At 37.2% G+C, this 15782-nt stretch overlaps 1 protein-coding gene across 2 annotated transcripts in view; it reads right to left on the bottom strand.

Annotated features, from left to right (window-relative positions):
* Positions 1-360: 360 nt before the first annotated feature.
* RELN (reelin) overlaps positions 361-15782 on the bottom strand; it is a 519854-nt gene continuing 504432 nt past the window's right edge. The window contains exons 61-65 of one of the 2 annotated variants that reach the window (XM_029233992.1): positions 13850-14069; positions 11847-12044; positions 11088-11186; positions 6491-6496; positions 361-1486 (exon numbers count right to left, since the gene is read on the bottom strand). In XM_029233992.1, coding sequence (XP_029089825.1) covers positions 1390-1486; positions 6491-6496; positions 11088-11186; positions 11847-12044; positions 13850-14069 — 620 coding nt within the window. In that variant the 3' untranslated portion in view covers positions 361-1389. The remainder of the gene's footprint in view (positions 1487-6490; positions 6497-11087; positions 11187-11846; positions 12045-13849; positions 14070-15782) is intronic. The other variant, XM_029233993.1, reaches the window with a different exon arrangement.

Genomic DNA, 15782 nt, shown 5'->3' with positions numbered 1-15782 from the left:
TTTATCCTCAACACTTAGCACAGTGCCTGTCAAATAGCAAGCACTCAGTAGATATTTGCTGAATGAATGCATGAGTACTTATTATGAGCTAGGAATTATGTCAGCAGCTAACAAAATTTTCAGGAGTTAAATAATTTTCGAAATTCTCTACTGGCTTTTCTTAGTGTAATTACAGAGTGAATAATAGAAAAAAACTGAGTAAGAGAAAAATGGCAACATTGAGAGTGTGGCTTCATAACTGCTATTATCAATGATGAAACAAAATTAAAAAACAGTAAATATATTTGACACTGTTCTTTCCAAACCTGACCAGGCTTACAAATCCTACAGAAAATTTAATTAACAGTAAATAAAGACAAATGAACTTCAAATGGCTTTTGAACATAATTTTTATTTAAGCATGGGCTTTTAGCATGGTTCACCCTAGAGTGCAACCTTTTTGTTAAGTTAATAGAGAGTTCAGGGCTACCGGGCCATTATAATGTTGCTGGTGTTGGTACAACTTCATCAGAAAGGTATGAATATGACCCGCAGGAAAAACAATCCACAAAGAGAACACAATGAAAACATCCACTGTTTTACAAATCACTCTGTTACCACAGACACAAAATGGCAGTTACTGTTAGTAAATCAGCCACAGAACACTTTAAAAGAATCTTTAGACAAGGAAATGGGAATTCCTTTGTGGGAGACAGGGTCTTCATCCACAAGTTTTAATTAGAAAATATTTCAAGGTCAGGCATCTTTCTTATCCACAAAACAATGCTAAGCCAACATACATTTCAAGGGGTGTATTAAAGGAGATACCATATCTTTACAACCATCTTCTTGAGTAGGTATTTCAATGAATTTTCTGCAGAATATAAGTAGCCTGAAATTCAGCAGCAAAATATTGCAACATAAGTAACTACAGTGTCCATGTGTTGTTATATTGTAGAAGAGAATACATAAAGGACAAACAATGATAATTTAATCATATAAAACATGATACATAGCTGAAATACAGTCCACTTAAATAGCTTTGTGACCAAGAATGTTAAATACTGTACTAAATGCCATTTTAAACATAAAATCTCTTAAACTTTTGTGCTTAAACTTTTTTTTCTGTTAAACTATTTCTTATTTTCAATACTGCCACTGTAACTGATATTACCACAGATCACAATTTGCACAGACACATCAACATGAAGACATTTACTTATGAGAAAATAAGTCACTTGTCATTAGTTCACAGTGTGGGAAAGTGGTGTCTACTCAGTCTTGAGAAGGGCTTTCAGTTAATCACCAAGTCCTTCACAGAAATTTCCTGATATCAGATGCAGTACAAGATTTAAAAGAACGGAAAACAACACAGCACAAGTTGGAAGGAAAAATAAACTTTTTGATTCCTCATGGGTATCGTCTAAGTGACCTTCGTCTTCTGTTGTAGAAGTGCCTGAGCCCATGTTGTCGTGAAAAATTCATCATGTAATTTTGTTTGCGAGTGCTGTTAAAATCAGAAAGGATAGAGGCAGGGGAGGGAAAGGAGAAAGAGCATGTAAGTCCCATCATTGAAAGCACAATCTAGGACCTTAGTCTAGGTCCTAAGTTACCCTGATACTTATTTGAAAATTTTCAGGGTTAATAGGTCATGCTGACATTACCACCCCAGGACAGAAGAACTAAAGGCTGACACCTGAATTCACTGCCTTTGGCCTTGAAGAAATCCCCTTCTTTTCATGAGTGAGGTCCGAACCAGAAAAAATGGTAAATTCTCTTGATTCATTGCAAAAGTGGACTGAAACTCTTTGGATCTTTAATTTTATTCCTGAACTCTTTCTGAAAACATTTACTTGGATGGAGTTCATTTGAGACAAAGTGCGTGCTGTACCCATTACCTTATTTAAATACACCTTTAACAAGTAGAAAGCATAATTTGATTCTTTCAGCAAACATTTTCATTTAAAGCTTAAAAAGCAGAAACAAACAAAGGGAAAACAAACTTGTTATCTGAATCAGCTTGACCTTCCTATTTTATGCAGTCTCAGGGGCAAAATAAGGAAGTAAGTTTTTTTCTCAGAAGGTCGGATTCCACTGCCTTCCTCAAACAATAAGCAGCTTGGGTCATATTCTATACACATGGCCTTATGAAGGAGACACCCCACTAAAAAAAGATCATAAAATACTAAGAAAGTGTAATTCAATGTATAGATGTAAATATGTGTGTATATATTCCCCCCATGTATGTACATACACGTTCATGCATACATACTCTACGTTAAGCTGATAAAAATACTGAAAATGGATTTTAGGAGCCTGTAGGAATATGCACGATACTCGTAGAGACAGCTGTTAAAGTTCTGGTATGGAAAATGTAATTTAAAAAGGATCATTATCCATAAGGTCACTGACAAGAATCAGACTCCTTTCACACATGGACTGGAGTGACAACATGTCTCTATGTAGCACTGAAGTGTGGTTTTTAAGTGTGAGCCTCTTAGTATTTTCCAAATTCACTGAGTCTCTTGAATACCGTCTGGTCCTAAAGTCTTTTCCTCCTTAATTTTATGGGAACATAAAATGCGTATGGAGCAGGATAATGTCATGTGATGTGCTATCACCATGAAGGTCAGTCAATATGACATGAACTTGAGTCACGGTAAAGAGGTGGGAATGGATAATTTTGCACCGAGCAGTGTATTCTTCTGAGTTATTAATGATCAACAGACCAGGCAAGGTGTAAAATGATACTGTTTTACCTAGGATATTATACTAACACTTGTAACATACAGAAACCTTTAAAATAGGATTTTCTAGATGTTTGATCATTCGAAAAGAGATTTATAATAAAATCTCTCAAAGGAAAATGCATAAAGTGAACTTCATCAGATATGTTTAATCAAAAAGCAATAGTATCTGTGCTGAAAACTTGATAAAAAGAAGACATCACATTGATATATATTTTGGAAAATAAAGTGCTAATAACTTTTCACCCTGGATTTCTATACTATAAAAATGCTAACTAGAAACTATAGAATGGAAACAAAATATACTCTGAAGACACTGTAGAGAAAAAGAAAAAAATCAGGTTTCATCTTCAGGTAGCTTGACTATCCTCCTTGCTCCCCTGTATCAACCAAGTTGACCCGTTTCAATGTCATAGTTGAAGAAGGAAATGAATGTATCCATTATTCATTAGCTGCTATAAGTACTAGTTGCTGCCTATGTAAAGTCTAGTTACAAAAAACGGACAACGACCTAATGTATTGAACTAATCAAGTGTCAGGAGAAAGAATCCTCTCACCTCTTTGGTCACAGAAGATTGGGACTGGCACTAGCTGTCTTCCTGCCAGCATCCTAGGACATCTTGTGGCCCTTTCCCTGAATTTCCCTGAGCTATTACAGTGGCCCCCTAAGCTAGCCTCCACATTCTCTCCCCTTATGAAAGAAACACCACTGAAAAGATACTATGAAATACTAAGAAAGTATCACCGAATGTGTAATTGTATGTATGTGTGTGTGTGTATCTTCCCACACATACGTACAATTAATTTTGCACACCAGTTTCAGCAAACTTTCCCTCAAATGCTGGCTTTATCTTGTTAAAACAAACAAACAAAAAAAACCCATTCATAATCCTTGTAAGTCAACTTCGCCAGCTATTTCAAGTCCTCCACATGTTTCACCTTACTCTGTTTTTCAAGTCCTTTCATCCGCTACACCTCACACAGTCATCTCTATTCAAACTCACCTTGAGCCCCTTCCATCTGCCTTATTGGACAATCCCCAACACAGCTTCCTCAAATTTCTACTTATTTTTCAAGTATCACATTTTCTTTCTTGCTCACCCCCTGCAGTAGGGATTTGCCCCCGTTCTGTGAACCCTCATACTGCTCATTTTCTGCTTTGCGTGGAGATGATTTGTGTTCACATCTTGGCTCCCCATGACTAAACTGCGGTGGGTATCGTGGATGGGCCCCACTCCCTCCAGCCCCACATCATAGCACTGAGCCTCCTGCCTGACCCCTGGGGGGTCAAGGCATGTTTGTTGAACTTATGGTGACTTACTGATTGGATTCCTGTTGTAAATCATTACTCTTTAACTATAAGGAATAATTGCAAAGTTAAAGCAATGAAAATATTCTGTTGAAAACACATTTAAAGATATAAGGTACTCAAAGAGAATTTAAAATAGTTAAAATATCTTACATGGAAAAAAGATAAACTCAGAACACTCAAGATATTTAGTTACCTTAATGTGACCAAGATGGACATGAAAGTGACCTCAATATCCGGGAACAAAGGAACATTTAATTTGAACAAAAGTTGATGTGCATGTTTAATGGCTGTAAAGCAACTTCTCCATATAACTATTTACTTACTATGGACTGATTTAAATTCTTCATTTTTGTATGTGAGAAAATAAATATTAACAGGTTGCAGATCTTTTAATACCTTGATAATCGATCAGTCCAGCTTGGAAGCTGACTTCTACTTTAGGAGGCATTTTGATTCATTGGATACCCTTTAATTTTGAATACATTTTCGTATCAGTAGCATATCTTTGGATCTCTGCGAATGTTGATATGCACTCAGCATTTGCTATAGATGTCTAGTGTTTTGTAGTCACATTAGAAATGGCCACATTTTCAAATCACACTTGAAACTAACTAGTAATTTTGTTATGTAAAGCATAAATATCTCTGGAGACAGTTAAGTTGGAACCTAACAAAGCAGACTTTTCCAGTTCATAAGCTTTTGAAAATCAAGCACCATGGGAAGCTATACCGAAGTGCTGCCTGCTTCGAGGACCATTTAATAAACTGACATGGTTATTAAACTTGTTGTGGCTTCTAAAATGTCTAAGTTATAGGATTGGGCATTAGGGGAATGTTAAACCAGTTTAAAGATCTCATGCTTATTATCTTCTTTTGTGAAGCAGATCTGAGAGCCTATTTTTGGTTTTGATACATGTAGATGTATAGTTATAGATAAACTTATAACCAAAATAATTAAGGTGTGGTGGAATTTTAAGGATTTATTTCTTCACTGTGATTATAGGGGAAAGTATTTTTATTATAATTCCAGTGAAAGCAGGTAATATTCATCCCAAGGTATATCAACTACAGTACTTATCAATTTGCTTTGATTCTGAATAGAACTAGGTCCATTTATAAACTCCCATTATGAGTTAAGTCACTGAAGGAAGGGAGAACGATGACTTCTTGGAAATGCTAACTTAAATTTCCATTATCACTGAGGGAATTTGGGGACTTTAGACAGCATATGGAATAATAAAATGCTTCCCTGTTTCTGCACAGGAAACAGGGATATTGCAAGTTTTTTCAAGAACTAGTGACTGTTCTCTCGAACTGCTCTTCTTCACTGGAGCCACTATCTTAGGTTATTATTATGAAAACATTTGACTGATTTTTAATTGATTCTAAAGGAAATGGGGAAGATAGAGACTTGGCAGAAGTAATTTGAACTCACAGAAATTTAGGCATTTTTACTGTTCGGTAATTTATTTTTCATCAAAACAAAATGATACAATAAATAATATTTTATACCAATGCAAAAATAAGAATCCAGTGACCGCCATTATCTTTCAGAGGAATACTGATGAGAGTAGAATGGGAAGCTGCCACTGAAACTAATCAATGAAACTGCGCTGCATATAAAAAAGAAAGTACATTTTACTTTCAAGGCCATGTGTCTTCAGGAGGGCTACATGTAGGTAAGTGTGGGCTCATATACCTCACAAATGTAGAAGGTTTCATTTTTCTTTTCCCTGCTGACTGGGGATAGGAATAATATCTGATATTGTGTACCCTGGGGAATTGTAAGGATTAAACGAAAGCTTCTAGTAGAATATACAGATGTTTAATAAATGATAAACACTTTACCTTCTTTCCTAAGTTTTAAAGTATCTCTATTAGAGAGCAAACGTAAATATATACTTAAAAAGGCCAATCTTACCTAAGGGTATCATCTAGAACTCACAAATATTATGAATAAACCCATTCCCTTTTGCCTGTTCGTTTATTAACTTAGAATAGAATTAAGAAGTCTAGGCATCCTCACTCATGTCCAGCACAAGAGATCTTTTGAAAGACACTGCATTTAATCAAAGCCCCTAGCTCTTTTCCACACATTTCTATTTTCACTTTCCCCTCATAACACACTTATAAACTGTTAACATTTCAAGAGCACCTAACAAAATCCCAGGCACAGAGTCAAACATTCAAATGAAGGAATGCTGATTGGCACTCTGATCTATGCTCTTGTGCCCCATATTGTATACATCAGAAAATTACCACAATTTGGCCGAACTCCGAGTTTACGTGATATAGGTTTCAAGTGTTCCAGTATATTTCAGTATCACATATAACTTTGTTTTCACAGGTTTTTTTTCAGTTGCAAAGGTCTTCTACAAAACTTCTCAGTTAACGTAGGTAACACTGATGAAACTATTAGTAAACAGTTCCCCGGAATTAGTAAGAAGACTTACCTTACTCTAGTGGAAAACCAATGACAGCAAATAATGAAATATAACACAAGTTAAAAAATGCCTTTCAACACATGCAGCACTGTGATTAGTCATAAAAGTCTGATCAGGTTTAGATGCGATATAGGATTTTTCATCTCTTTTGAAAATAAAAATTAAAGAAGTTATTTCTTATTCTTCTATACCTAATATATACATATATTTAACTTTTCTATGTAATGCAACATGCAATATTTGCTCATAACCGTATGTCAAGGTACATGTAGTTATAGTACTACATTTGGCAAAAATGTTGCATATAAAGTATAAATATGAAAGTAATAGTTTAACAACTACCATTAATTTTATTATTTGATTTTTCAATTATTTACATTTTAGAACATACTTATTCCTGAATATATTAAGGAATGGGCTCTTAAAAATATGTAAGTCCTCTATATCAAACAACACAATCAAATTTAATAAAGGATAAATATGCTTTGCAACAAATGTAATATGCTGTTCTCCATAAATCATTTGTGCCAAAAATGTGACAGTATCTTGATAATGAATACATGAGGGAATGGCCATGATGGAACTCATATTATAAAATCTGATAAATGCCTTTAAGACCATAGTTAGCAGCATATTCATTTCCAATTCTCAGCAGATGTGGTAATAATTCACTTTTTAGTAAATCAATTCACAAAGGCTGACTCTTTACTGAGCAATTTGCTTTCAAGGTACACATGCAAAAATTGGCCCGCTTCATTGTACACATGACAGGTTGTGACTTAGACACGTACACAGGAAATGTGATGTGTGAATGAAATGCATAGTTGGGTAAGGGAGATTCTTAGGGTAGAAGGATGAGTGCCCAGCAATAAGACAAAGGATTCCCTTTTATCCTAAGAAGAACCCCACCAGCATGGATCTTGTGAGGGATCTGCCCAAATGTATTCAAAAACATTTACTGAAAAACAAATATTCTACACTAGCCAATGAATTCAGAGAAATTAGGTTTCTGATGCTTGATCGTCAATGACCGTGTTAAGCTGCATCACTCAGACTTTACGGATGAGTACTTTTTGTAAGCTAGTGAGGCTGGAAAAAAGTGATCTGTCAATTCAGTTCATCTGTTCTGTGGCAGATTAGCAAGGGCTTATCATCATGAAGTGCTTTTCATGTGCAGGTTTTATTGAAAAACATCATCAGAGTGGGGAGATTACACTTTCAAACAAGCATAAGGCATAAATGACTTCGCTTGTTAAATGCTAAAACTGTGGTTTTTATCTTTATGGTGTGGGGCTTATTCTGTATATCCATATTTATGAAACTCAAATCCTTCTGGATGGAGTATTTTAGAATGAAACCATTAAATTAAAAACATATTCTCTATCTTGCTCATTTAGGATGCACTCCTAAACTCTGAAATATTTTCAAAAGTGCTACATTTTTTTCTTATCAAACTCATGTATCTTCTTGGTTCATATGGGCAGTACTGACGTTAGACTCAAGATACCATGCGTGACCACAGTTTTTCTTTCTAGGAGTTTTTAGCATGTTTCCTTAGTGCACATGCACAAAAGCTGAACTATGGTAATAAAGCTAGATTAGGGCCAATCTTTACTCAGAAAAGAAAATATGTTCTAAAAATGTATACCCCCAACCATTGGTTGCAAAAAACATATTAGTTGCCCTATCTGTGGCATTCAATTAGGCAGGGCTTGTATCTCTTGAGATATGCACCTCAGCCTCCTGTTCCCTCCACACTTAAGGAGTTAACATTATTAGTTCCTATAACTAAGTGTTATTATACAAAAGTATAGTTAATTAGGAGGATATTTTGAATTTAATAGGGTTTTATGGGAGTATTCCACCTCTCCATTTCTAAATATACATCTACTGCAGCAAAGTTATAATTAGTAATATTTGTGAATTGTGACATGAACCTTGGCTGGCTTCTTTGTGCTTTACTTGGTTGCAAGACACTTGGAAAAATTATTATATTTTATTTTTCTGAATTATCTGGAACTTCATTTTTAAGCTCATCAAATGAATAAATTAAAGTAACTGTTTTGTAGAGCTACTAAGGGAATATTAACTAGCAAATGCCTTAAAACTTTTTGCGACTCTTCTGAAAATAAGCAGTTTGAAAGAATACAGTGGCATAGAAATATTAAATCCTAAGACAAGAGCAAAACATCAAAAACATAGTTCTGAAAATATAATTTCTTTGTACCGTATTTTTTAAACAACTCATTGATTGAACTCAGCTTTATGAAGTATTTCTTCTTTCCAAAAAAGAAGGAAAACAAAGTGACTCCTTTAGTTTTAACAAATTTTAACATATTATATATATACACACATATTTATATAAATATATAAAATTTTACGGTTACACGTGTAAAGTTATAATTTAAAATTATTCACCAAAAGAAGACTGAATAAAACTCAAGTCATGCAATACTCTGCATGTGTGGCAATGCTCTTTTCTCATTTGAAATGTTTTAGTGCCCTGAGACTTTGAAACAATCATGCAGAATAAGAGCAGACAGGTGCCTACGTGCTAAATTCTTCGAAGTCTTAAAATTCTGGAGATGGAATAAAAGTGAAGTCTTTATAAATACAGATTATTGCTCCAGAAAAATACCAGAAATGCTAGGTTTCTGGTATCTTATATAATCTGACCTTGATTCTTGTAATAATATCATGATTCTGGTTACTGCTTATAAAAATTAATACCAACAGCAGGTATACCAGAAGGTTCCCTGGGTAGCTGTGTGGTGAGAACCTCTGAGGCAGCAGGTCAACTCTGTTCTGCTCCCAAATTGTAAAGGGGTTATTTTACACCAGGGAGTATATTTGTACTTCTGACCCCACCTACTTTTTAATCTTAGGACACGGGAGGGAACTGTGGTGATAATATGCCTTTGAAATCCAAAATGGATAACTGCAATTGCTTGGTTGGATGGGGGGATAAGAAATATCCTTTCAAACACATGAAATGTTAACAATTGTATCTACCCAAGGTCAGTATTAGCATCCTGCCTTCTATTGAGGACTGTCAAGCTTTGAACCTTCCATAAAAGTTGGTAATGCTTTGTCAGGCACAGGAAGCCCCATTAATGTAAACTGTCTTGGCAAGAGACTTGAAAGATAAAAACTGGTTATTGACTCTAAATTTGATTCTCAGCCAGTTTATTAGAATGAACTGAGGTGCTTTTAAAAAAGACCGATGCTCAGGTCTCACTGAAGATCAATTTAAAGCAACTAACCCGTAGGTATGGGCATGGACATTGGGACGCTCATTGATGCTTCCAAAAGCTCCTAAGTGATTCTGATGTTCAATCAGATTGAGAAGCGCTGCTCTGAAAGGAAAGTAGCCAGAGCATAATGGCTAGAGGGTTGGGTTTTGGTCTGTCTGGATCTCTCTCTCTCTGAACTCACCATACGTCATTCGTTTTAGAGCCCAGGTTAGTCTATTCTCCTGGAATAATGCAGTCTGAGGAAATCAAAATCTAAGTAAAACATCAGCCTCATAATATAGATTCAAGTGAGTCTGGACTGTTACTTTAAACTTCAACTTTATCTTATGGAGGCAGAGCCCAGCAAGTTGTCCAAAGCAGCAGAGCGCACAGTGGGAGCTTGTGTAGGAACCGGGTTGCTCTTGGATTTGGGGATTGACATGGATGCCATGCAAGCAGGTGCCTCAGTGAAAACTAAGACGAGGGCTAACTCAAGATTCAGCTCATGGCTATGATTGAAAGAAAACAAATCTGGTAGGTCTCCTACCAATTAATCACTTAAATTTGCTTTCAAAATGACTGAAATCAGCCAAGGAACTGATTTCGTTTTCGATCTGGTAAACAGAATGAACATTTGAACCTATCTACCGAGAAGATTCGCCTCTCCTTGCCAACCACTTGGAGCCATCAGTCCGAACCCGTCGAGACATAAGCATTCCAGTTCTACAGGAACTAGATTGTTAGAGAAAAAGCAAGTCATCTCACTGTGGAACAGTCAACCCAGTTAGGTGAGAGCGCTGACAACTTTATTCTATGGGAGAAACCATGGGGAACGCCCTTGACTTCTTAGGCGCTGGGATTGGTCACGAGGAATCTGAAACCACAAATTCTTTCTTCTAGTTTTGACCATGTCATTAAATGGAAGAATGCCCCAGGCATCTGTTGCTAGGACAGGTGTTTGGTGTTTGTAAGTGGGCACATGTCCTAGTGATACTCTGTACATAGACCAGTACAGATCCTTTTTCTTTTCAGGGTGTCATTCCATTTTATAAGGCAACTCAGATCTGGTAGTAGGCATTGTTTCCCATTTACCTGGAGACTTCTGTTCGATCCAATTTAAGTAATATTGTCAAACCCTTAAATAAACCTTTGCTTATTGAAGTTTTCTAAGTTATATTAAATTATATTTGGGGCTTTGTTATTTCACTGTTGACTAGAGCTGTAGTTTGCAATTGTGGAAGAGTATAAGCCAAAGTGGTTCCATGGGGGTTTCTCATCAGGGACAGTTCTTACTGAATTAAGGAGCATGCCATATCAAAGAAATTTCAAACCTTTCTGAAATGGACATGAGATGCTATGTATCAGATACTCACAGGACGACCTCCACATGGTCCAAAGCCCATTGATCATGACCTGTTCCATTGTGGCGTGGCTGCCACCAGCGCAATAAAACTCCTTTCATCCGTGCCTCCCTGGGTCACAGATAGAAGGACAGAGAGATTAAACACTAGAACACAGAGAACCTTCTGGTAGGTGACTTCCAGACTTCAACTACAATAGTCTAATCTTAATCAACATAACTTTGGGTATGGAATTTAGATTTGCTCAGGTCATAGTAGCAGCATCAAGTTTTATTGGCTACTCAAGGATTTGCAATCCTTCTACATCTCTCTCCCTTCTTCCCCTTGCTCCACTAGTACCTGGAAGAGTCACATCTTTAGTCAACAAATGTGACGTGCCTTCTATGTGATGGACACCGTACTAGACGCTGGGGTACCATGCCAGGCAAAACTGACTAAGCTGCCTGTCCTCAGCAAATTTTTAAACCGGTGTACCCAGCAGAAGATTAAAAATGTTGTTTCCTAAACGACTAGAAACAGTGGTTACTGGGAGGGAAATATGCACAAAGCACCCTTGAATTTAATTGCTTTTCTCTCTTCCCTCTCGACCTTATCCTGGCTCCCAGTTGTGCCTGTTGTCATAATAGAAAACGGTAACACAACTCTGGAGATCTGGATTAGTCTTGGTTCTGCCACCACCTACTTTTGCGGCATTGGTTCAGTAACTTCACCAAACACTGTTTATTGTTAGGATCATGTGTGACACCATGCTTTTGCTCTCTGACCGCTTACAGGGGGACATTGTAGGACACCCTCTGAGCCTGTGTGAAGTCCTTCGGCTGGTGCTGCGCGATGACGTGCCAGGTGATCCCGTTGTTGACGCTGTACTGCAGCAGCACGGCCTTGTCCACGGAGTGGGGGCCACTCAGGTCGCTGTTGCAGCTGTCTGTCTGCGACGTACTCCCAATTTGCAAAACAAACATGATTTTGCTGAACAAACACAGGGGAAACCATATGTAAACAAAAGTCAGGAAGTATTCAAGGAGTTATACGTTCTACTTTTTTATCTTTCTCGTTCCTAAAGTCCATAATTTTCACGTTCATAATATAGTAAAAATAGAAGCATCCAGTCTTATGACTAAGTCACATAAATAACAAAATTTATTGAACTTATCTTTTACATCATACATATGAAAAATAAGCCCAGAAGGCTGGTGTTCTACACAGTGAAAATTTTGACTTTCAAAGATCTTTTTTCTTCTTATGACATTAGAAACCTTGTTAGAGTATTTCTCCTGAAACACCTTCTGTTCTCTGCAAAGTGATATGGGCCAAATAGGCAGCTGAGGACATGGAGAGGACAAGAAATAAAACCACAGTATTTATGCTACATGATTTTTACAAATAGCTTCAAGCTGGACAGAATCTGGACAAGGATAAACCATCATGTTTATTTTAGGAAAGGATGTCTGGAGATCAGAGCAGAGGGAAAAACTGAGTTAGACACACAGGCTCTGGACAGTATCTGCTATCGTGTTTGACGTGTCCTTTTGTTTTTCACAGGCATCCTTGCCCTTAAAAGATACAGTTTTTAAACATAGGAAATCTATCCTCGTAAGATTCCTAGTGATTAACAGGTGGTCAAATAAAGAGCCTGACTTAAACTGGTAAATGCATTATTTCAATGCATTAATCAATTTAAAGCAGTTACTTGCATGACATGGTGTGCAATCATTAACTAAGTGGCTAGTTGTAGCTATATATGGGGTCAAGGAAGACATCAGGTTGATCTAGATGAGGTACCTCTTTTTTGGTAGGAAAAAAATTGGGGATGGGTGGACACAACAACTTCTGGTATCTATGGTTAGTTATATGGTTACTCTACAGGAATTAATTTTTTAATATTTTTATTGTTTGTCATATCGAAGGCCCCCCAACCTGCCTTTCTGCCTCTGAAAATACGTTACTAATATTAAGCTTCAAGCAAACATCTACATTCCCACTAACCCAGCATTTAATTCTCAAAAATACTCACGCACTTTTCAGCATTCAGTGAGTAGTCTAGTACTTTGCAACCTTTATAAAGCCCTGGAATCTCTTCTTGAATTACACAGACAATAAGCTATTTTTGCTCTGGCTAAGGTGGTAGAGCTGGGAAGGGCAGGTGGGGAAGGAACCCTCTTGGGTCTCTTTTTCTCTGTCCTTTCTATTCTGCATTACCGTGCAGCTCATAAAGCATGTGAACTTTTCAAGTTCCCAGCCATCCAGCCATCGGTCCTCCACCTCCTTTTATAGCTACATATGCTAAATACAGGAATATGTATGTTTGCATTACTACGAATCTTCTTCACATTCACATTTATATTTACATGCTTGCATATGTTCCATATTAAATTATCTATATAGATTATTCATAACCAATTATTTATTTTTGTCAACTTTATTGAGATACAACTGGCCTCTAACATTGTATAAGTTCACGGTGTTCAACATGTTGATGTGATACACTTATCCATTTCTTATATTTGGCCATTTCTCCAGGCTTATGCCTATGTTACCAACACTCAGCCAGTGTGTGTGAAGAGATACAAGGTAATTCTACACTAAATTTAAGCAAAGCATAATTCTGAGTTGTGAAAACATATAATGCTTTTTCATACCAAATTCAGGTGATATTTAGGTTTCCACTGCTTAGTGACACCTGTGCCATGAAGTTCATGATCACGGCTAACAGCAGACAATGAGGCGCTTGTGACTGATTCTATGTCTAGACTACAACCTGGGAGTTGTATTACCTTGCTCGAGTGAGATCCAGAGGTTTGGTGGCAGCTTGCCTTATTTGACAGCCGTTAAAATAGAGTGAGTCTCCATGGGCATAGGGTGCCAGCTGCCCACAGCCACTTCCTATCACTCCACCTTGAATAGTCTCCCAGTTTGCCTCAGTGACTCTTGCGGACTCAAAATTATCTTTAATGTAACTGGGAAGATCATGACTGAAAACAGAGCAATCATCTCCTACAGGGAAAGGAATAGTTGCAAAAATTAGCTGGAACAAGCAGAATCATCAAAGATTAAGAACAAGCATTCAATTTCAGATTTAATCCAATCAATTTCAGATTTATTGTAAGAATGACAAAATACCAAGCAGATATAGACTCCCAGAAATACATGTTTCTCTTTTATTTCAGTTGACTTGTGTTGCTGAAAAATACCATTATCTTTGAGTCAATGTTTACTAAAATATGTAGGTGCTAATGTGCTTATTTCTTGTATAAGCCCATTGTTAAAAAACTACAGCATCTGGTTGGGCCTGTATGTTTACCAATGACATATCTCCAGAGGGTGATCTCACCCCGGCATTAGAGACAACCTAATTTCTGGTCCCCTAGCGTGATTTTGTAGCAGAAAATAAGTCATGTTCTTGTTCTCCTTCTAGCTCTTATATTTGATGATTCTTGACAGCAGAGTCTATATTTTATTCATTGTTGGATCCCAGCACCTAGCACAATATTGAGCACATATAAAATATTCCATCATGAAGCTGGGATAAATACATGAATAAAAAACTGGAAGTGTCTCTCAGAGACCACAGATCTGAAATATGGGCATTTAAGGAAGGTGCTACTTTAGCTAATGTGTATGTCTTCGCATTTCTCCTGCATTCCAACAGCACAACTTTTCTCAACGTGTACAATAGTTCAAAATCAAAAGGTCATAGCTCTGTTGGATCAGAGAAGAGGGCATATTCCAGACACCTAGGACTCCTTGTGAGACATTTGATTTGTTCATTTGCCTAACGTTCAAATTCTCCAGCTAATATACCAACAGACCCAGTTGGTCTCAGCGGTAATGAGACCAGGGGAAAAAGATGGCAGCTAAGTAATTTCTAACCTCAGAGACGTGCAGCGGTCTACATTTACCATACTCATTTCACTTGGAGGCAAGGAAGTAGCATCCACCAAGAAATCTAAATGGATTCTACTCAATTCAAATCTATGGGTTCTTCCATTGTACCCTTGGGGAGGCTATATAATTTGGTCCTCTTTGGATAACTCTCTCAGCTCTGAGAGACAGCAAGGCTGACTGGAAAGGACAACTTGAGTTCTGGTCTTCTTACTGACATGTACTTGCTATGTGACCTTTAGGCAAGTCACTTAACTTCCCTGAGCCTCAGTTTCTTTACCTGTAAAGTGGGAATAATGATATTAACCACAGCTAATTTATGGGGAATATCATAAATACTAAATGACTCTGCTGAATGTATTGGTGGATACTGTGTAAATGGTAAAGGATGAGGCAGTGTAAAGATTCACTCAGAAAAGATTTACTGTGCATTGCTATTAGGCTCCAAGGGTATAACGGTAATTGGATAGAGTGAACTTTGTAACATAGAGGCTGAAACCTATGAGAAACATTGCATCAAAAGAAAGCAGGGCTGCAGGCCTTCAAACAGGCTGACATAGCAATCTCCTGTTAGGAGTTGACTGAATACTCTGCCCCAAATACACAGTTAGCCTCTGGAAATTCAAGCAGTGAAAGTATATTTTTTTGAGTCATGAAGGTTTTTTCGTATGTGACAGAGTGACCTGGGAAACAGAACATCTTGAATTGTCGGCTCCATCTTGGGAGGACAGTGGCTGCTCCTTTCCCGGTCCAGGGAGAAGGAATATTGGTCCAGTATCTAGGGACAGGCAGCCAGGCCAGGCAGAAGAGAGGTCCAGAGTGGAA

The sequence above is a fragment of the Monodon monoceros genome, unplaced genomic scaffold (assembly GCF_005190385.1).
Source record: "Monodon monoceros isolate NGI ecotype Baffin Bay Population unplaced genomic scaffold, NGI_Narwhal_1 Super_Scaffold_2, whole genome shotgun sequence".
NCBI classification, from domain to species: Eukaryota; Metazoa; Chordata; class Mammalia; order Artiodactyla; family Monodontidae; genus Monodon; species Monodon monoceros.
The sequence above is the reverse complement of the archived record's forward strand: the minus strand, read 5'-3'. Positions and strand labels throughout refer to the sequence as shown.